This window comes from Tursiops truncatus, chromosome 15 (genome assembly GCF_011762595.2).
Source record: "Tursiops truncatus isolate mTurTru1 chromosome 15, mTurTru1.mat.Y, whole genome shotgun sequence".
Lineage (NCBI taxonomy): Eukaryota > Metazoa > Chordata > Mammalia > Artiodactyla > Delphinidae > Tursiops > Tursiops truncatus.
Window position 1 is genome coordinate 40,589,271 of NC_047048.1, and position 20,599 is coordinate 40,609,869.

General features: G+C 49.2%; 1 protein-coding gene across 4 annotated transcripts in view; it reads left to right on the forward strand.

The window, feature by feature from the left end:
• Window positions 1-20,019, forward strand: part of RIN2 (Ras and Rab interactor 2) — a 97,803-nt gene extending 77,784 nt beyond the window's left edge. For all 4 annotated transcript variants that reach the window (XM_033840342.2, XM_033840345.2, XM_073792618.1 and 1 more), the window contains 4 exons: window positions 8,901-9,206; window positions 10,959-11,090; window positions 15,202-15,365; window positions 18,161-20,019. In XM_033840342.2, the coding sequence (XP_033696233.1) occupies window positions 8,901-9,206; window positions 10,959-11,090; window positions 15,202-15,365; window positions 18,161-18,484 (926 nt within the window). In that variant the 3' untranslated portion in view covers window positions 18,485-20,019. The remainder of the gene's footprint in view (window positions 1-8,900; window positions 9,207-10,958; window positions 11,091-15,201; window positions 15,366-18,160) is intronic.
• Window positions 20,020-20,599: the final 580 nt, after the last annotated feature.

Sequence of the window (20,599 nt, forward strand, 5' to 3'; positions counted from 1 at the left end):
CAGAGAGCTCTGCTCTTGAGGTGGGGAAGGGGGACGGCGTCACAGAGTGTGAGGCACACGGAGGTGTCTGTGCTGGCGTGTTTCCTGACTCTATCCCTGGAATCTGCCATCTCGAGAGAGAGAAGCACCTCCCTGGCAGGGAACGCCCCCAGGCAAGAGAGGACTCCACATGGGAACTGAGAGCGGGAGCCCAGGCACACTTGAAGGGCCAGGCGGACTGAAAGGGAAGCATCAGAATCTTTGACACTGTTTCCATGACTCTGCTCCACAGAAAGGATGGCTCTGATTGGCTGTCTTGGTGAGGCCAGACCCCCACAGAGGAGCCCTCATCCTCCTGGCCTCATCCCAGCCTTGCCTGGTTGGCCCAGCCTCCCAACAGGGACTACATCCTGCAGGGCCAGCCCTGCTCCCGCCACGGACACGGCGTCCATGCGGGAGGTTCTCACTTATCATCCAGGCCCAGGGGCTTCTTTGAGAAACCGGAAGTCACAGCTCTCTGTTGAGTAGAGAGTGTGTTTTTAGTAGAACCAAGTGACAGCCTCCACAATAGTTTAAGAACACTTTTATGCAGAGGATCCCTTAACCCCCCTTACTGCCTCGGGAGGCCCCGTTTAGTATCCTCAGGTTTATAGATAAGGAAATAGAGCCTAGTGCCCTCAAGCCAGGATGCATGTAGGGCCAAAGCCAACTCCTGTGGAGGCCTTCCTGCCCCTCCTGTGGTGGTCACCACACCAGAGGGTCCTCCCGTCCACGTGACTCCTCAGTGATGGTGTCAGCCTGGATCACCAGCCCAAGGCCGAGCTTGCCAGATCTCTGCCGTATAAAAACGTCCCCCCCCCCCGGGACTTCCCTGGTGGCACAGTGGTTAAGAATCCCCCTGCCAATACAGGGGACACGGGTTCGAGCCCTGGTCCGGGAAGATCCCCCATGCCGTGGAGCAACTAAGCCCACGAACCACAGCTACTGTAGCCCGCGTACCTAGAGCTCGCGCACCGCAACGAAGAGTAGCCTATACGTTTACAGAATGCCCTTCCTAGAAGCCCACCAAAACGAACGTGAATGATCGACCACCACCCCAGTGCTTGTCATTTTTATTTTGGTCGTCTCTGCTGGGCTGATGGGATCTTCCTTTAAGTGATAAAGCATCCTTTATCATTCATTATTTAAGCGCCGAAGGATGCATTACTGACAATCCTTAAAGCAAAGCCCGGTTACAAGACATCCCTGCAGGGGCCTCTGGTGGCTGCCCCACACCCGAGCAAGGGGCTCCTCACTAGAATCACACTTTCTGGATTCTGCAGGGCTAAGGAGAAGAAACATAGTTTTCATGTAGCCACCCCAAGGAAGGATTTTCAGTTCCATTCAGAGGTCACTTGTGGAACACACGCTACATGTGGGCCTTGGGCTCAGGGCTGCAGGCGGCTCACCCCAGGTCTGGTGTGCGGAGGGCTTCTCCAGGAGGGAGGTCAAGTTTGCTCTGTGCCATGCATTGCAGACGCAGCAAAGAGCTCCGAGGATGCAGCAAGGGGGAGCTGTGTGGGGAGGCAGGCAGGCAGGCAAGGCTTCCTGGGAATCCCTGTCATCGGGGGACATGAGGAGCCTGCCGGGCACAGGGAACAGTGTGAGGAAAGGCGCAGAGGGCCGTTGGCTTCAGCGAGAGCGTGGGCTGCTCATTCGTGGGGATGTGGCAGGAAGAAGGGATGGAGGGCGAGTCAGGGTCCATCCCTAGAGCTGCCTGAGCCTTGAAGGTGCTGGAGAGCATTTTAGAGAGATCGCCCCAGGCAGGGTAAGAGTCACACTCTTCAATAGTCGCTCCAGCCCAGGTACCCGCCAGTCAAATCAGACACTGGCCAAAAACACCTGAGGATCCGTGTGACAGGCCGGGTGCCAGGGGCCTGGAGTGGGCACACACAGGGCAGGGGCAGCAGCGTGACCCAGGCCCTCTGCAGCTAGTTGACCAAAAGGTGTTGGTGATGAATTAAACCCACCCTTCATCCCACACGCTGGGTCATCTGCAGTGGGGCTGGGGGCTGTCTGTTCCCATCGCTCTGAGACACACAGCTGCCCAAGACAGTCAGCTCATCTGTGGTCTTGAGCTGTGAGATGGGGTCGGAATGAGGTAGTGACAAAACACTGGGAGTTTCGGGGCAGGAAGACCCCGAGGGCCAGACTTCAGATCCTCTGTCCTTGTACCCGTGGATGGGAGGGGCTGTGGAAGAGTCGGAAGACAGGAGAGAGAAAGGTGTACACTTGTCCTTTGGTATCTGAGGGGGTTGGTTCTAGGACCCCCGTGAATACCAAAGTTCGAGGATGCTCAGGTCCCTTATATGAAATGGTGTGGTATTTGCACAGAACCCACGTACACGCTCCCTATACTTTAAAGCATCTCCAGATTGCTTTTAATACCCAAAACAGTGTAAATGCTATGTAAATAGTTGACCACGTACAGCAAATTCAAGCTTTGTCTTTTGGAACTTTCCGAATTATTTTTTCCGGAATATTTCCATCCACAGTTGGTTGAATCCACTGATGTGGAACCTGCAGATACCAGGGGACTGACTGTACAGGAAGCCAGGCGACTTTTCTATTCATCAAACCAAGTAAACCACAGTTAATACAGAAAAAACCCAAACCAAACCAAACAGGCCTGAATCAGTAATCCTGGTGTCCTTTATCAAAGACATACACTTCACCGTGGAAAGGAACAGAGGGAACCAGTGACTTTTGCTCACTTACTAGGTGTCAGGTGCGTACGAGGTGTTCATTATGTAGGTCTCCCCCAGTCCTCCCGACAGTCCTATCAGGAAGCTGTGAGTGGTCCCATTTTACAGATGAGGAAGCTGAGGCCTGAAAAGCTCATCTTCTTCCCTCCAGGCCGCAAAGTAGAAAACCGCTCGTTTGGAGTTCACATCTGACCCGAGGGCCACTGGGACACAAGGTGGTCTGTCTGCTTTTCATAATTAGTTTGTGCAGAGGGTTAGACAGGTGTTCCTGTGGGCACCTGGGTGTCACATCTCAGCTCGCTAAGAAGGGTGAATACATTTCCCAGATGAAAGGTAGGGGGTGGAGGGGACAGGGGGTGGTTTAGAGTAAGTGCTCAGGCTGGACTGCGGTTTTATTTTTTTTTTGCGGTACGCGGGCCTCTCACTGTTGTGGCCTCTCCCGTTGCGGAGCACAGGCTCCGGATGCGCAGGCTCAGTGGCCATGGCTCACAGGCCCAGCCGCTCCGCGACATGTGGGATCTTCCCGGACCGAGGCACGAACCCGTGTCCCCTGCATCAGCAGGCAGACTCTCAACCACTGCGCCACCAGGGAAGCCCAGGACTGTGGTTTTAAGTCCCAGTTCGGCTGCTGCTGAGCTGTGTGTGCTTGGTCACGTGTCTTAACCTCTCTGTGCCTCTGCTTCTTCACCTGCAGTAGGGTTACCAGACACTGTTGTGCCCGCCCCACTGACACTCACTCCCCTGCTGGATTTCCAGCTGCCAGCACCTGCAGCATTTTCCCGACACTTTCTGATGCCACCAGAGCCCTAGTCCAGGGCGGATGGAAAGGCTGGGGGATTAAAGCCCACCCCACCCTGGGGAAGCCACCCTCAGGCAGGGACTGAAGGGAGCAGGTGTGTGAGTCCCCCAGCCTCCTCCCCTGGGGGTCCAGCTCTGAGGCACCCCTGCGCTGCATCTCCTCCCAGGGGTAACTGGTTAACAAAGCACTTGGCGTTGGCCGCCTCCCCCCATCTGGTACCAATGCTTCCTGGACTCCCCTCCCAGGGGAACCACTCAAGTCCTTTTGTGTCTGGGTGGGCTTCTGGAAGACCTCAAATGAAGACAAATAGGGGTTATGTACTCATGTCAGTGGAAGGGTAGTTTAAAAACGCGTAAAGTACATAAAAGTGTTTAGAAAGCACTGAGTCGACATCAGCCCTGATCTTTAATCCAGCTGTGTAGCCAAAGGAAACTGTGAGCACAGAAAGAAAGAACCAGCTCGTTTTGCCCTTCTTGTACAGAGCAAGGCCCGTTGTGCCACCTCCTGGCTTCTTTGCAGTAGGAATGACCAGGTTCTCCACCGTCCAGGGAAAGTCATTTGACTGCTAAGTCTCGTGTCCGTCTGCAAAATGAGGATGGTGCTTGTTCCTCATCAAAAGGCTGGAGCAAGGGCTAAGATAGAGCTCGGGCATCCGTACAGCCCCTTGTAACAGGAGCTGTGCAAACAGACACCCATCAGTATTAGAGACAGCAAACGTTTGCATTTCACAGTTTGAGTTCCCTACAAAAAAGGCCCACCTCTTGCCAAAAAAATTAGCTTCTATTTCTTCTACTTTACTTTCTCGAAAGGATAATCAGAATGCTAGAACTTGAATACACCAAGAGGCGGTATGACCTAACTTCATCTTTTTTTTTTTTTTTTTGCGTTACGCGTGCCTCTCACTGTTGTGGCCTCTCCAGTTGCGGAGCACAGGCCGCACAGGCTCAGCGGCCATGGCTCACGGGCCCAGCTGCTCCGCGGCATGTGGGATCTTCCCGGACCGGGGCACGAACCCGCGTCCCCTGCATCGGCAGGCAGACTCTCAACCACTGCGCCACCAGGGAAGCCCGAACTTCGTCTTTGATCTTTTGTCAAGCAGGTTGCGACCCACTCCTTTTGGACATCATGTTGTTTAGACTCTGGGTTCGGTTAGAGTCCCCGGAGAATGTTGAATATTATTTTGTTTTATTTTGACAACCGGTCAGGTTCAGAGTGCTCCTTCTGTCTTGCCTGCCATGGGTGAGGAGTCGATGGCAGTTCAGAATTCCAGGTGGTGACGGTGAGAGGTGAGGTGAGGTCACATGGCCAGAGTCACTGAGAAAGATGGAGACGGGCGGGCTGCCAGGCCGCTTCCTTGCACCCTTTCTAAGACACGCGCCTTCTCTGGACTTCATCTTCTGGGCTCTTGCGTCCCCTACGGCAGCAGTGGGTGAGCAGAAAGTGTTCAGACGAGCTGCTGAGTGATCCTGTCCTGTGATGGTTCCTTGTCTCAAGTCTGACTTTCTCTGGAATCTCTGTCCTCATTCCTAAGAGGGGGGCAATCACTTCACAGCACCAGAAGCCCACACATTTAACTCTTCCTGTAAATCACGGCGTTGGGTCACACCAGGGCAGGGATCTCCAAGCCGACGCTCCTTACTCTTCCCTTCTGTGGCTGAGCTTTGGGGCCAGTTGATAGGATCTCTATAAATATTTTCAGAGAATGTATTTCCAGTTGGTGATTCAGTTAGCAATTGGTTTCTAATATTCAAACTGTTGTAGCTCAGACAGTTCTCCAGTATCTTCTTGTTTCTATGTTTGTAATTAAACACAGGTGACATAACCAGAGTTCTTGGATTTGAATCGTCGCTACCCCTCTTGCTACCTGTGTGGCATCAATCTCCCTGGGAATCAGTTTCCTCATCTATAAAATAAATCATCGTCCTTCCACCATGGGTTTGTTGGAGGATCTGAAAAGTCAGTGCATGTAAAGTGCCTACAACAGCATTATTCTTGGGTTTAAAGCAACCGGAGATGGTAGAAAAAAACAGACAGTAGTAATTTATAAGCCACGTTGACCGATGTGTTCTTACCTTTTGTTCTGAGCTAGCCCACATTCTGAAAGATTTTCTGTTCCTTTTGTTTCCTAAAATCATTTTTCCCTCTTGCTACATGAGCAGAACCTTTTTTTCCTATTGGAGAGAACGAGTTGGGTACTGGGTTCCTGTCCCTTGGCCTTTTTTTCTATTCATCACGTTTATTAAGGATTTGTGGGGGTAGAGAGGTAGTTAGGAATAAAGTCCTGAAAAAGAATGCAAAGAGACCAGTCTTCCTTATTTCTAAATTACGGCCTTTAAAAATCGTACTGTTTGTTTTTTTTCATTTGGGGTTTTAAGGGAGTGGGGACATGGCAATGGATTGTAGGTTTCAACCCTCCTAGCAGATTTCCACAGCCCCATTTGCTCCTAAGGGCGGAGTTTATGGCACAAAGGCCAACGTCCCTTCCCTGGGGACGAGGATGCGTTGCTCAGGGGACCCACTCAGCCTGCCGATGACGAGCTTTCTGCTCTCGTCCCCGGAACAGCACACAACCTTTTGGAGATGACTTGTGGGCATGCTCTGGCCCAGAGGTGACCAGCCTTGCTCGGAAGTTAAAAGTTGCCCTTGGGGTTCAAGGTCTCCAGGTGTTTTCTGTTGGTTTGATTTATCCACATGGTTCTTGAGGTTTAACTTATATCCACAAAGTGTGCGAATCTCGAGTGCTCAGCTTGACAATTTGCACACCTGTAGCCACCACCCGGATCCAGACATCAACCGTCTCCTTCCCCCCGGAAGTGCCCCCCTCGGCCCTGGTTATTCCTAAGGCCGACTGCCATCCTGACCTGTCATCGCAGATCGGTTTTGCCTGCTCTTGAACTTTATGTATACACGACGTGCTAAAGGAGACACCCTTCTGTGTCTGGCTTCTTTCACACAGAGATGGTATCTTGCAGACCCAGCCGGTTGTGTCTGGAGCAGCAGTGTGCTTTTTCTCACGGAATGAATCTTCTGTTGTCTGAATTCCATTTTCTGAATTCCATTGTGTGAATATATCCTTGCATCCATGCCACTGGGATGGGCCTTGGGTGGTTTCCAGTTTGGGACTGTTACGAGTAACACTGCTGCCAACATTCATGTGCATCCTGGTTAATGATTGACGTGATTTTCAACCCCCTTGGTGACCTCGTTCCTGCAGAGAGGTCACCAGGAATGTAGCTTCAGAACCTTTGGATAGAGGAATAAAGTGGTGAATGTTTATGAAACACCATGAACTTTAGAAGTAAGAAATCATTGACTTTGAAAAGCAGGATGATTGGTTGTATGGCCTCGAGCAAGCCATTAGGCATCTCCAAGCCTCAGTTTCCTCATCTGTAAAAAGGGCATAATTGTCGTATTATGCAAAACTAATAGAGGTATTGTAAAAATTAGATGAGATAATGATATAAAGTACTTAGATAGGGGCTTCCCTGGTGGCGCAGTGGTTGAGAGTCCGCCTGCCGATGTAGGGGACACGGGTTCGTGCCCCGGTCCGGGAAGGTCCCACATGCCGCGGAGTGGCTGGGCCCGTGAGCCATGGCCGCTGAGCCTGCGCGTCTGGAGCCTGTGCTCTGCAGCGGGAGAGGCCACAGCAGTGAGAGGCCTGCGTACCGAAAAAAAAAAAGTACTTAGATAGAGCCTAGCCCAACTGAGCCTAGCCTAACATTAAGCCTAGCACTCAATGTTAATTGCTGTGATTGACTTTTCATCATAGTGACCATTTGGGGTGAAGTCAAAGATGCTGTATGACTTTATATAAGTTTATTAACACAATGTAACCAGTGCAAACCAAGTAATTTGTTATAATGCCAGATGTGAAGTGAAAATGCTGTTCTGTTTTTCTTCTTACTTCATAACCTCTTTTGCTTCAACCTTGATTTCTGTGGGTATGTCTGGTTTAGATTTCTCTCTGTCCCTGATCTTCTAATAATAGGTGATAATTTGGATTCAATGTGATCTGAACTATGTCAGGAATTCCAAAGGCCAGAGAGGTAACTCGGCTATTTCCATGGATCTGTGGGCTTCCAAGATGAAATCACATCCTAGTGTCATATATTAGATGTGGTTGCTACCCGTGGAGCTTTGATGAGAATGTGAAACATTTGAGATGGAAAAGCGGGTGTGGGAGAAGCAGAGAGCTTCTCACAGTACAGACCATCTTCAGACCAGACCTCCAGATTCACGGTCCTGGTCATTGTCCTGTCAGCCAAGAAAGCTACTGCACTGGGCAAAAGCATTCCAAGAAAGAGGGAAAACTAATGCCTCCCACACCTAAAGGTGTTTCCTAACTCTGAACGGAAACACACTTCAAGACTTAAAAAATTTTTATTTTGAAGTCATTTCAGACGTACAGAAAAGTTGCAAAAAGGGTATGAAGAAATCACGTCTGCCCTTCACCCGAATTCCCCAGTGTTAATGCTTTGCCACACTTGCCTCATTCCCTGCCTCTCTCTCTGTTTACACACGCGCGTGTGTATACACACACAAACACGCACACACATGCACACATTCTCTTTTATCCAAACCACGAGAGCGGGCTGTAGGCATTGTGTCCCTTGATCCCAAAATACTCAGTGGGTATTTTCTAAAAACAGGGACATTGTGTTACAAAACTGCAGTGAAATTAACTTTCATTAACTTTCACGGAAGATTCATTCTGTGGAAAAGAGCGCACTTCTGCTCCAGACACAGCTGGCTGAGTCTCCAAGAGTCAATCTGTGTGAAAGAAGCCAGATTCACTGTTAACAATATTATCTAATCTGCAGACTTTATTCAAATCTCGACTAATGCCCCACTCATGTCCTTTACATATAACAAATGACATAAAGACTTTTTATGGTCCAGAATCCAATCCGAGATACCATGTGTATTTGACTGAATTTTTTTTCATCAGGAAATATTTTAAGGGAGCTGGAACCCTTGCTATTAGCAAATCCTCCCTTTAACATAACACATTTGCTTAACTGTCCACTGGACCCTCAGTGGAAGGACTGGGTCGAAAGAATGTCTTCTAGAATATTCACCTGTGCTTATGAGTGAGGAGGTGTAAAAGCAGTTAAAGCCAAGTATATTCAATTGTATGGACTGCATGCAAGAGAGACTGTAAGACTATTAGGGAAGATGCATTCTTCCTGGCTCTACTGAAGAGAAAAGGTGGGCGCGTGAGTGACGTGGCGCTAAATTTTGGCTGGTTGGGTGTGTAGTTCGGACGCGTCTGCCTGATAACCAATGCACTAGGTTGCAGTTGTCCATTCCCAGAAAGCAGACCTTGCACTCCTTCGTTCTTCAGTCAATGGTCACAGTAGCTGTGCTTTCTTTGGCAGATGTGGTATTGGAAAAAGCCATGCACAAGTGCATCTTGAAGCCCCTGAAGGGCCACGTCGAGGCCATGCTGAAGCACTTCCACGTGGCCGACGGCTCATGGAAACAACTCAAGGAGAACTTGCAGCTCGTGCGGCAGAGGAATCCACAGGAGCTGGGCGTCTTCGCCCCCACCCCTGACTTCGTGGACGTGGAGAAAATCAAAGTCAAGTTCATGACCATGCAGAAGATGTATTCACCAGAAAAGAAAGTCATGCTGCTGCTGAGGGTCTGCAAACTCATCTACACCGTCATGGAGAACAACTCAGGTGAGGCCACACCGCCCGGGCTCTTGGCCTCGCAATGGGGCTGGGACACGTCGGGCTTTCTGATTCCCAACTGCTCTTCCTTTCAGTTTCTTGACTTCACCAAGTGGCTCACAAAAATACAAGTGTTGCTCTGGTGTCTGGCAAATTAGTCCACGTGCAGCAGACAGCACCGAAAAAGTAAGCGGAGGAGGGCAACAAGATGCCAGATGATAAAAGATTTAGTTCAGGGTAGTGGATACAGAGTCAGTCTTGGGAGTCTGAGTTCAGGTCCTAGCTCTGCGAATGGGTTCATTAACTGTGGGGCTTTGGCCACCATAATCAACCTTCCAAGCTGCGGTTCTGCACCTGTCGTGGGTATGACCCCATCCTTCCTCCAAAGGTGCAGGTTAGATGGGACAACGCATGCATAGCCGCAAGCATGGTGGAAATATTTATGATTATTCCTATTGTTACTACATTTTGGCCAGTGACGGTTTGTGTCAGTGATTTACAGCAAACTTGGAGCATTCGGCTATAATGTGGCTTCATCATAGCCATTTCATTGGCTCTCCCTTCTTTGCTCCATACTGATGCGGTGTAGTAGGAATTCACATAAGTCAGCCCTCGGGTTTCCCCTGCGCTGCTTCTTGTAGGTGCAGGAGTGACCCTGATTCATGGGTAGCGATGAGCCCTACAGTGCTCCAGGTCTTGGGTGAGCCTTTTTAATTCCGTGGATGGTCACAACTTTTCCTCTGAGTGTAATCGCTCGATGCAGAAGCAGCGGAGAGAAAACACAGGCTCTGTTACCCATGGCCGGAGGAGGTTGCCGTGTGCAAGCACTTTGCAGATTGTTAGGCAGAAACGTTACCACATGTGCTCCAGAGCTGGTGATGCTGACGAACAGCACCTCTGCAGTTTTGAAGATACTTCACACGCAAGAAATGTACTTTCTGGAGTCCGTGAAATCGTTTATAAAACATCCCCCGAATTATATCTGCACAGGGTTCTGCTCTTCTCAGGCACAGTTTCTCAATCCCAGCACTAATGCCATTACATCTGGAGAATTCTTCATTGTGAGGCCATCTTGCTTCCTGTAGGAAGTTTATCAGCATCCGGATGCCATGAAAAATGTCTCCAGACAAAGCCAGACTCCCCTGGTGGGGATGGGGGGCGGGCAAAATCACCCCTAGTTGAGAATCTGCATTGTCATAAAAAGTAGCAGTAAAGACTAAACGTTTTTCGCCAGATATTAATCGTATATATGTATTCGGTGTACACTGAATGAGTACATTTAGCTCACACTGAAGACAGAGAAGGAACAAGTTATTCCTTGCTCGAGTTTGGTTCTGTCACTGAGTTTTGATTACTTTGCACAGAAAGCAAGAGGAAACAAGACTCAAAGGAGTAACAGCATTAAGTAGACACTTCCGCACATGGTTTATCGTGTCACTTGCTAAAAAATTTAAACTCTTTCAAAGTACTCTGTTCTATTGCGGAGGTTGATGCAAATCATGGAAATGGGGAGAAAATCTTCCCTGTGTTCATTGACTCAGACATTCATTCTGAAATTGTGAGTTAGGGTTGGTCTCTGACGTGGGCAGTGGGGAGAGGCCCAGGCCCTGCAGGATTCCAGAAACACCCATCTCTCTTTATGAATAGCTCACTTCCCCAGCATGACTCCTCGCTGTCTAATAAAAGCAGCAAGTAGGATATGAAAGGAAGAAATGTTGATAAAAATATCCCCGTCTGTCTCCCCCTTTCTTCCTACTCCAGGGAGGATGTATGGAGCTGATGACTTTTTACCGGTCCTGACCTATGTCATAGCCCAGTGCGACATGTTGGAACTGGACACAGAGATTGAGTACATGATGGAACTCCTGGACCCATCCCTGTTACACGGAGAAGGTAACAGGCTTTTGAAGAAGTGGGAGGATCTGGGTGCTTTTCTTCGGTTTCATTTTCTTTAAATTGAAGTTCACGTGACATAAAATTACCATTTTAAAGGGAACAATTCAGTAGCATTTAATACATTCACAATCTGGGGCAATCCTCCACATCTTTCCAGCTCCAAAACATTTTCATCCCCCAAAATAAAACCCCAGGCCCATTTGGCACTTATATGGGTGCTTTTTTGACATCTTCAGGGGTAACTGCCGTTTTAGTTTTGTTCATTTATAAGAATGTGCTGACTTTTTTTTTCAGATTACAAAAGTAATACATGTTCATCGCAGAAAATTTGGAAAAGTCAGAAAAACACACAAAAATGCAACCCTGCCATAGTTATACTTCACTGAGATCGGTTAAGTGCAATAAAAAATAACTTTCAGTAGAATAAATGCAATTTTTTAGAAGAAATGATTTCTTTGATTCCAAAGGGAAGCTATAAACTTTTGTTGGAGAATAATTCCACTGCTGGCACAACCGCCCGCTGTCAGCGAATCGGACAAAGCCCTGTCTTTTGTTTTCATCTTTATTTTTTAAATTTGGTTTTCAAGATGAAAAGAGCATTAATTTCCTTTTCTATTAAAAAAAATAGAATCTGCTCATCGTTAACATAAAACTACAGAGGAGTAAAATCTGGGCGATTTGCTTTCGATTTACTTTGTCCGTTCAGTCTCCTTTTTTTTTTCTTTTTTTTATAGTGCTGCAATGAACATTGTGGTATGTGACTCTTTTTTTTTTTACATCTTTATTGGAGTATAATTGCTTTACAATGGTGTGTTAGTTTCTCCTTTATAACAAAGTGAATCAGTTATACATATACGTATGTTCCCATATCTCTTCCCTCTTGCATCTCCCTCCCTCCCACCCTCCCTATCCCACCCCTCTAGGTGGTCACAGAGCCCCGAGCTGATCTCCCTGTGCTATGCGGCTGCTTCACACTAGCTATCTATTTTACGTTTGGTAGTGTATATATGTCCATGCCACTCTCTCGCTTTGTCACAGCTTACCCTTCCCTCTCCCCATATCCTCAAGTCCATTCTCTAGTAGGTCTTTGTCTTTATTCCAGTCTCCTTCTTGTATCCACATGTCTTCGCAGGAATTCCTCTCCTTACACATTTATCACAGAAATAATTGGGGTGTTTGTCACTGTGATGCACAGGCTTGGAATAACTAGGACTCTTGTGTGACCTTGTCTTCCTAAAGGGGAGCAGATCGGAGCCTATTCATCCTGGTGCATTCTGACAGTCCATTTCCATGTGTCCCTGTTGGAGCCCAGATAGACCCTGAGCGATGAATTGTTGCATAACATGTTTTCTCTCCAGTGAGCTTTAGTCTGGGCTTGAGTAAAAAGGTCCATGCACGTGCTCATGGGATTCCCCAGGGAATGCATCATCCCAGGATTTTCCCTGGAGGAAACTGCGGTGCAGTGTCACCCCCCGAGTGTGTACATTCGTTCACTAAGTCCCCAGTGCCTGGCTTTCGTTCAGAGTGTCTGACGTCCAGGGAGCCCTGAGGGTCCCCCTTCCGTCCCTGTAGGGACAACGCTGACTCCGGACCAGTGATGAATATCTTCATCCTGTGAATGAGCCTGTCCATCCCTTTACCTCTCCCCCATTTATCTCCCCTCATCCATATTCACGACGCTGAGGCCAGACCCTCTGGCCAGACCCTGCCAGGAGCATCATTCCTCCCCTGCTCTGCCCTGGGATTTCCAGAAGGGGAGAAGCATGTGGCTCTGTCCAGGGACTAAGAGGAAACATACATCTGTCTCTGTCCCATGCTTTCCTTTCTTCTGCTGCGTTATTATTATAATTTTATATGCATCTGGGATTTTTTTGAGCTTCAGTCATATTTAATTCTAGTAAAAAGTGTGCTGAACTCTTGGGGCTTTGGGGGAAGGGCATGCCAGTTTCCCTCAGAAAATTACCATTCTGCTGCTGACAGAGTGTGCTTAGGACAAACATACACTTACATCATGTGGCCTGAGGGTCGAGACAGCCACTTCCTGCCACCTTTCCCATCGTTTCCCCGGAGCGAGGCACTGCCCTGGCCACTATGTCGGTGACGGATGGGGCGGGTGGCAGTGCTCAACTCCAGGAATCACAGAGAGAGACAAGGACCCAGCTAGCAAAACTACAGCGCAGCCAGCAAGCTCGGGTTTTCACTAGAGCCTGCCTCCACTCAGCCGTGTCCTGGTTTCTCAGCCTGCTTCCTGGGAGAGCAGGGCGGCCCCGTCGGGTGGCCATGGTTGCAGACCAGGCCCTCCTCTCAGACCAGAGCTCTGCAGTCTGGGAGGAAGAGGCAGCCAAGCAGAGATGCACTGCTGGTCCAGCCCTGCATCCTGCCCTACTGCCCAAAGCCCTCTTTGGTTTGCGGGACGACAGCCCACATCTGTTTTCTGCTGTTTAAGCAGGTAGTTTCATTTGCGGAAAAAGCGTCATGGAATCCCTTTTACGTGCACAGCCCTGCTGGCAGGGTTAGGGTTTTGCAGAAATTTAAACCTTCCTCTAATTGCATCCACATGTTTCAAAGTGTGGTCAGTTTTGTGCTTCCAGCATTTGGAGTTTTCTCCATAGCGGCCTGAACTTTGAGCCGTGGAGTCTAAAATTTGGTGTTCAGAGGAAACAGTCCCCTCCCAAACTCAACTGTCATAGTCCCTCCAAGTCCGAGCTCCAATCCTGACACCTCCACAAGCCTCTCAAGTATTAAGTCCATATTGGTTTCTCCTGAAATCCTCTGTGTGGCATTTAAATTCCATACTACTGAGTTTCCCACTCAATCATGTGATTTGTTCATGGGGAAAATATTTAGTAAAAATCAGCCACTCAAAGCGCTGTACTCCAAATCTCTGCCAGCGACCTGAAAGCCACAAAAGTGTGTTTCTTTCTCAGTATGAGTCACAGGGGGGCGTTCAGCTCGTTTCCTAGATGGTGGACCAGTTGCCATCTTGAGTGTTGTCACCTGTTGACCAGAGAGAAAGTTCTCCAGGGTCTTGTGTTAGCAGCTAAATACTTTGGCCATGAAAGAGATACTTGCAGACAAAACTTATTAAACCACAACTAACTTCCGGTCCCTGCATGAATAAACCGCCAATGTCCGTCTTCTTTAATACATTTATAAAGCAGGGACTCTGATTCTAATTTTTACAAACCCACCCCCGCTCTGTACCTGGCTCACGGTGGAGATTCAATAGGTATTTGGACAAAGAAATGTCTCTCGATGATGTGCTGTGCCCAGTTAGGGAATTTGTAATAAGTGTTTGGGGCGCCCCCTAGTGTTTCTCTAGCACACAGCTTACAAGTTTCAGGAAGGCACCTAATTATAGTTTAAGACCAAACTGTGAACACACTTATGTCTCTCAGAGTGTTGTAAATCTTTTTAACACTCCCCCAAACATAAGACATCGTTCCCAAATGCACCAGCAAAGGGGCATCACTTGCTTTTCCTTGTAAATTACTCTTTCCTAAATGTCACGTTATGAGAGTCCCCAGGGAAGGGTAAGAAAGGGAATCAGGAGGGAGAAGTTATTTTGAAGAATCTATATCGTGAGCATACATGTATACTGTGTATTCCTTTCAAAGTGTATAGTTTACTCAGACTTTAGAAAAGAGTAATTCCTAAAGGAAAAGCCCCAAAGCAGGTGTTGCCAGAAGTAGGTAGGTTCCTGTTCCTGTACTAAAGGGTTCTGGCCTCAGAAAGGTGGACCCTGCCGTCCTCACACGCCTCCCCACCTGCATCAGGCCCCAGCACCCTGACCTTTTCTGGCAAAGCATTTTCACAATTGTGTTTAGATAATAGAGATTCCGTGTGTCTCACCCGTTGGAATGGAAATTCCATCAGGGAAAGCAGGGCGTGGTCCGCGGTGGGCAGTGGCCCAGGCCTGGGTCAGCCGTACATCCACGGAGACGGATGCAGGAATGGATGGGTTAGGATGTGCTCTCATGCGGTCCCTCAAGGAAACGCATGCGGAAGAGAAGGAGAAAATGCCGAACCGGACCTCCAACACGGTGGGCCCCCAACTGTTGTCCAACTGGTAAACCCCTGGAGAACTCACTCTTTCCACCCTTTCCAGGAGGCTACTACCTGACCAGCGCCTACGGAGCACTTTCCCTGATAAAGAATTTCCAGGAAGAGCAGGCAGCGAGACTGCTGAGCTCTGAGGCCAGGGACACCCTGAGGCAGTGGCACAAGCGGAGGACCACCAACCGGACCATCCCCTCAGTGGACGACTTTCAGGTATGTGGCCGGCCGGCGGTGGGGACAGACTCCTGCTGCTTCCTTTGTCCTTGGGAAGCAGAGCTGGCTCATGGCGCACGCAGCTCAGGGCACCCGAGGGCCTCCCTTCGTCGGACCATCTGGTGGAAGAGGGATATTTTAAACCACCCTCTGACCTTGTTGTTTCACTTCTCTGTTTTCCTTAAATTAACAGAATATATATATGTGTGTGTGGATTTGGCCCAAGTTTTGCTGCCCTTAAGAAATCAGAGTCGAGTTAGGGCAGGATTTCCTCCAGAACGTCCAGCGTGGATACTGCCCACCTGAGCGCACAGGAAGCCAGAAGGAAGGATGCTCTCAGCACAGGTGGCAGATGGGAGACTGGGAGGTGGAAGCAGCCGTGTGAGGCCCTGCACTTGACCTGGTCTCTCTGAGAAGAGGGACACCTCTCCTCTTTCATCTCGCCACCCCCCAAAACAGAAGACCCCAGCATCTCATCAGCAGCGTCAGCTCTGGCAGCTGGTCAGGGCCAGAGTTGAAGAGTGAGCATCTGGGCCAGGTCCTGCCTGGATCCCCTTCCAGAATTTTCTGTGCCCCTGAGCTGGTCCCTGGGAAGGCGGGTTCCCACAGAGCTCGCTTCCTAGAGAGGAGAGGCAGGTTGAGGCTATAGAAATCTTGACCCAACACAGGAACGCTTGATTTGCTCACAGTCTGTGAAACGATGAGTAAGTCTGCAAATGTCTTCAGATAATATTTCAAAAGTTTCAAATAGAATTGTAAACCCCAACCGTGCTTTGTGTCCACGTGCCATGTGGTGAATTTCCAAGCAGGACAGATTTGCTCCACGTCCAGATTCACCTTCCTTGCCCTTTTTGCCTTCTTAATGCTCTGAAAACACTCAGAAGGTACATTTGGTTTAAAGCCACCCATCGTGGAAAGGCAAGGTCAGCAAGGTTTTCTCCAAGATAGGAGTGTTCCCAGAAATTCCTTCCCCGGTACGTAAACCTAAGGGGCGAGAAGGCATCCTGTGCGCCCCCCACCCCGTGGATTGTTGAAGAACCGTCCACGTGCTGAGCGATTTAGCATCCGCAGGCCCTTGGAATGTGGCGACTATTGGCCATCTGGGGACGGGGTTCCTAAGGCCACACAGCCTCTGGGGAGAAGAACGGAGGAAGGGAAATAAGAAGGGATAAAAACGCATCCTTCCACATCCCCACCTGCCATTAGCCCCTTCCCCCGGTCCCCTCTCTCCATCTGGAGCTTCTAACCTAGAACCCCCAGAGTCCATGCCTTGTGCACGCCCCTCCCCACTGGCCTCACTCACCTCAGAGAGGCACATCTTCTAAGAACAGACCCAAGATGGGAATTGTCAGCACTCAGCTTGGCTATAGAAGCCAAAGCCAGGAAGCAAAGCTGCACTTGGAACTCCTAAGTCAGGGTCACAGACACACACATCTGCTCACCCTGGAGAGGCAGCACACCTCACCTCAGTGGTCGAGACACCAGAACGCTGGCCCTGCCACTCACTCGCTCTGTGGCCTTGGGCAAGTTCCTTAACCTCTCTGTGCCTCAGTTTCTTCACTGGTCAAACAGGGATAGTGGAGGCCTCCTTCACAAGGTTTTTTTTAGGAGTCAGTAAGTAAATGCATACCATGTGCAGGCCATGTGCTGGGGGGCGGTATGGGAGACGAGGGGTTGGTGAAGCCGGGCGTGTGTGTACCCGAAGGGGCCCTCTATTGTTCCAGTTCAAGAGCGTCGGTGTTCTCATCCGTGTGCAGGGTGCCCTGGCCTTCCCAAGAGCTCTCTTTTCTATCACCTGAGGAAATCCTCAGGGTAACCGTGTAGGACCCCCGGCAGAGAGCCCCACTCCCCATTACTCCTGAGTAGGGCGGCCAGATTTCGAAAAGGAAGATGTATTTGTCTTCTGTCTGAAAATCAGATTTAACTGGGCGTTCCCTATTTTATCTGGTAACCCCACTCCTGAGGAAGTAGAACTGTAGAATGACCCAGGGCCACAGAATCTCAGAGAGCCGGGCAGGAGCCTAGGATGCCCCGCACCTCGTCCGGGCCCCAGGTCTGTTCTGTTCCGTGAAGCCGCTCGCCTGGTACTGCTCACGATGCAGGGCCTGCAGACACCCCCCAGCCTGCAGCCCCCATCTCCACGGCACCGCCCTGCACCCAGAGGCGCCCTGCATCTCCCAGGCCTTTCCGCAGAATCCACAACCCCCCCGCCGCCGACTTTCCCCCACAGCACTCAGAGCCACCTTGTGTTGGGTTGAACCATGTGAAATTGCCAGTGGGGGAGGGGAAGGACGGTCAACCGTCCGCAGTATTTCGTGGTGCAGCCTAACGCCATCGCCCCTGCCTAGGCTTCATAAAAAGGAGTCCAAAGCGAATAGAACGTGTGCTCTTGTGTCTACATATGTTAATGTGTCTCCTGCTGCTGACTCCTGGCTCTTCTGACATTTGGTTGGTTTTTCAAGCTGGGAATAAAATAAACCCGTCAGATCTGGTTGACACTCTTAACCAGGGATTTCTCAGCCCAGCTCTATGAGAGAGACTGAAGGGTGAGAGCAGGGCTGAACGGACTTCCTCCCGCTTCTCGTATTGGGGATGAATTAAAGTCCATACAGTTGTGCTCCCCACCATCCCGTTTCACATCAGCCTCTTTCCCTGTACTTGGGGGCCTCGTCTCCTGACCCTGGACGTCCCGGCGAGGCTCACCTGTGAGGCCTCTCCCTGGTGTCCCCCAGCTCACCTGCACCATCTCACTTCCTCTTCTGACGCCGCCCCTGCACCTCTCTTTCCACCTGCAGAATTATCTCCGGGTTGCATTCCAGGATGTCAACAGTGGCTGCACGGGAAAGACCCTCCTTGTGAGGCCTTACGTCACCACGGAGGACGTGTGTCAGCTCTGTGCCGAGAAGTTCAAGGTGGCCGACCCCGAGGAGTACAGCCTCTTCCTCTTTGTGGACGAAACGTGGCAGCAGCTGGCCGAGGACACATACCCTCAGAAAATCAAGGCCGAGCTGCACAGCCGGCCACAGTCCCACGTCTTCCACTTTGTCTACAAGCGCATCAAGAAGGATCCTTACGGCGTCATCTTCCAGAACGGGGAAGAAGAGCTCACCGCCTCCTAGGAGACACGCGAGGCTTCCCAGTGGTGCATCCGAAGAGCGGAGTTAGGAACCTGGCCTCTGGCTTCCACGTGCTTGTGCTTGCAAAGCAGTCACCTCCTTGGGGTCCGCTCGGTTCAGTGACGGAGCCATCCACAGGCCGACTCGGCCAAGGGCACCTTTAGCCACGACGCCCAAGCACAGTAGCTGAGGTTCATGAAACAGTAGGATCCGTCCTTCAGAGATGGAGAACTGCATCTGATGGTTCAGGTGTCCCGAGATCGTTTGCTGCCTACCCCCAGCCAGGTACAGGGTTGGCTCACGTGTATGTATACGTACTGAATGAACATTTAAGGTACAAGCTCTTCTCTTGAGTTCAACAGCAGGCGTTTGACAAGACTGTCCGATGCAGTGCATCAAGGACCTCTCAGTTCAGTGGGTGCCTTCATCCTTTCCTTCCTTTCTTCTTCTTTTTTTTACGAAGAGCCTTTGCATTTTTATATATTTCATAGAAATTTTTATAGCAGTTGCAGGTAAACTGTCAGGATTGGTTTTTAAAATATTTTTGTAACTTTAAGATATTCTATAATTATGCATGTGATTTTAACATTTAATATGCAAAAAGAAATCTCTTGCTGGATTTGAGAGTATTGCATTTTAAAAGTCTCTCTTCTGTAACTGGATGTTTGAGCAACTTTGTGGGGAGAGACTGCTGGGTTTCTTACAGCGATGTATTACTGACACTGGCCACAGAATGCCTTTGGAAATCCAACGTACTGTTATTACCTTGTTCACGCTCAGTGGTATCGCGTTGTTTTGTGCTTTCACCAAGTGGTGCTGGGGATCAGGAAAGAAACGAATGTAGAGAGAGGTCGAGAGGGAAATACAGACTCTAACAGAGGACTAAGGGGTGGAGTCTGCTGGTTCAGACTCCTTGAGGGAAGTGGGAAAAGGAGATAAAAGGAACCACCTATGCTGAAAATACTGTAAATCTGCAGTGAGATTTGCAAAATCTGTCCCATGTTATTTGCTTTCGGAAGCAATTTTGAAAACCCCACGAGGAAAAAAAAAAAAAAGAACACCACTTTTTTTTTCCTTTTCCACATAAATCAAAACTAACAGCATCAGATTATTTTGGGCAGAAACCGTGTATTGTGAGTTTCATTGAGTAAAATAAATGCCATTTGGAAAGGAGTTTGCAAATGCACCAAAAAGCCCATCTGTGTTGTAGAATGTGTGGCGGAAGTTAAATTTCTGTTTTTCGAAACCTGTTTGGGCGGGGCCTGGGGAGGGGCGGTTTGCACAGAGGATGAGGGTCTCGTATCAACATAACAAAGGTAGTTACAAAAACATGTTATTGTACTGTGTAAGGATGCGTAGTCATCTAATTTTGTTGGCTTTGTACCTTGTACCTTTTTAAGCTTTTGCTGTACATCTGGAACCCTCAACACATACTGTGTTGTACTTCCTTTTGTAAATGATTTTTTTAATGGAATTTTGCACATAATACATTGTAATACTGTGCGATAATCATGTGTGAAAATAATTCTTGAAATATTCTTCAGTTGTCTTTTTCCTTTGAGAAGCAGAATGTGATTATGCACCAGAGCATGTTATGTAAATCTGGAACCCACGCCAGTGTTTGTGGTTAGATAATCCATAGAGAGGAAACAGAAAAGTTGACATTTTTTCACCAAGCTCATGTTCTGACAGGAGCAGAAGGAAAAGAAGGTGTTCTAACCTGAAAGGATTTGGTGTTATCTGGGACAGTCCTTGGCTTAGCTGGACCAAGAGAACATCACAGCTAATCAGAAGAGCCCTGCAGACACCCCGCCCTGGTCTTTTTTTTTATGTAACCTCTGAAGTGCCCCAGCTGAAAGTTCAAGGCTGTTTCAAAATCAGCACGGCAGAGGCTGGCCTATTCCTGGTGCTTGGCAATGGCTTGATAGGTCCTTGTTGACTGAACGCACTTTCTAACCCGTCAGTAGGATGGATGCTTAAAGATCAGAACTGTGGCTGAGCCCACTGCCTGCTTTGCATATTTACAATGAATTCAGAGTGACAATTCAGTCCCTGTAGTTTAAGGTCATCACGCTCTCCTTGTCCTGCGAAGTCAGTACACTGCTGACTTAAAGCAGG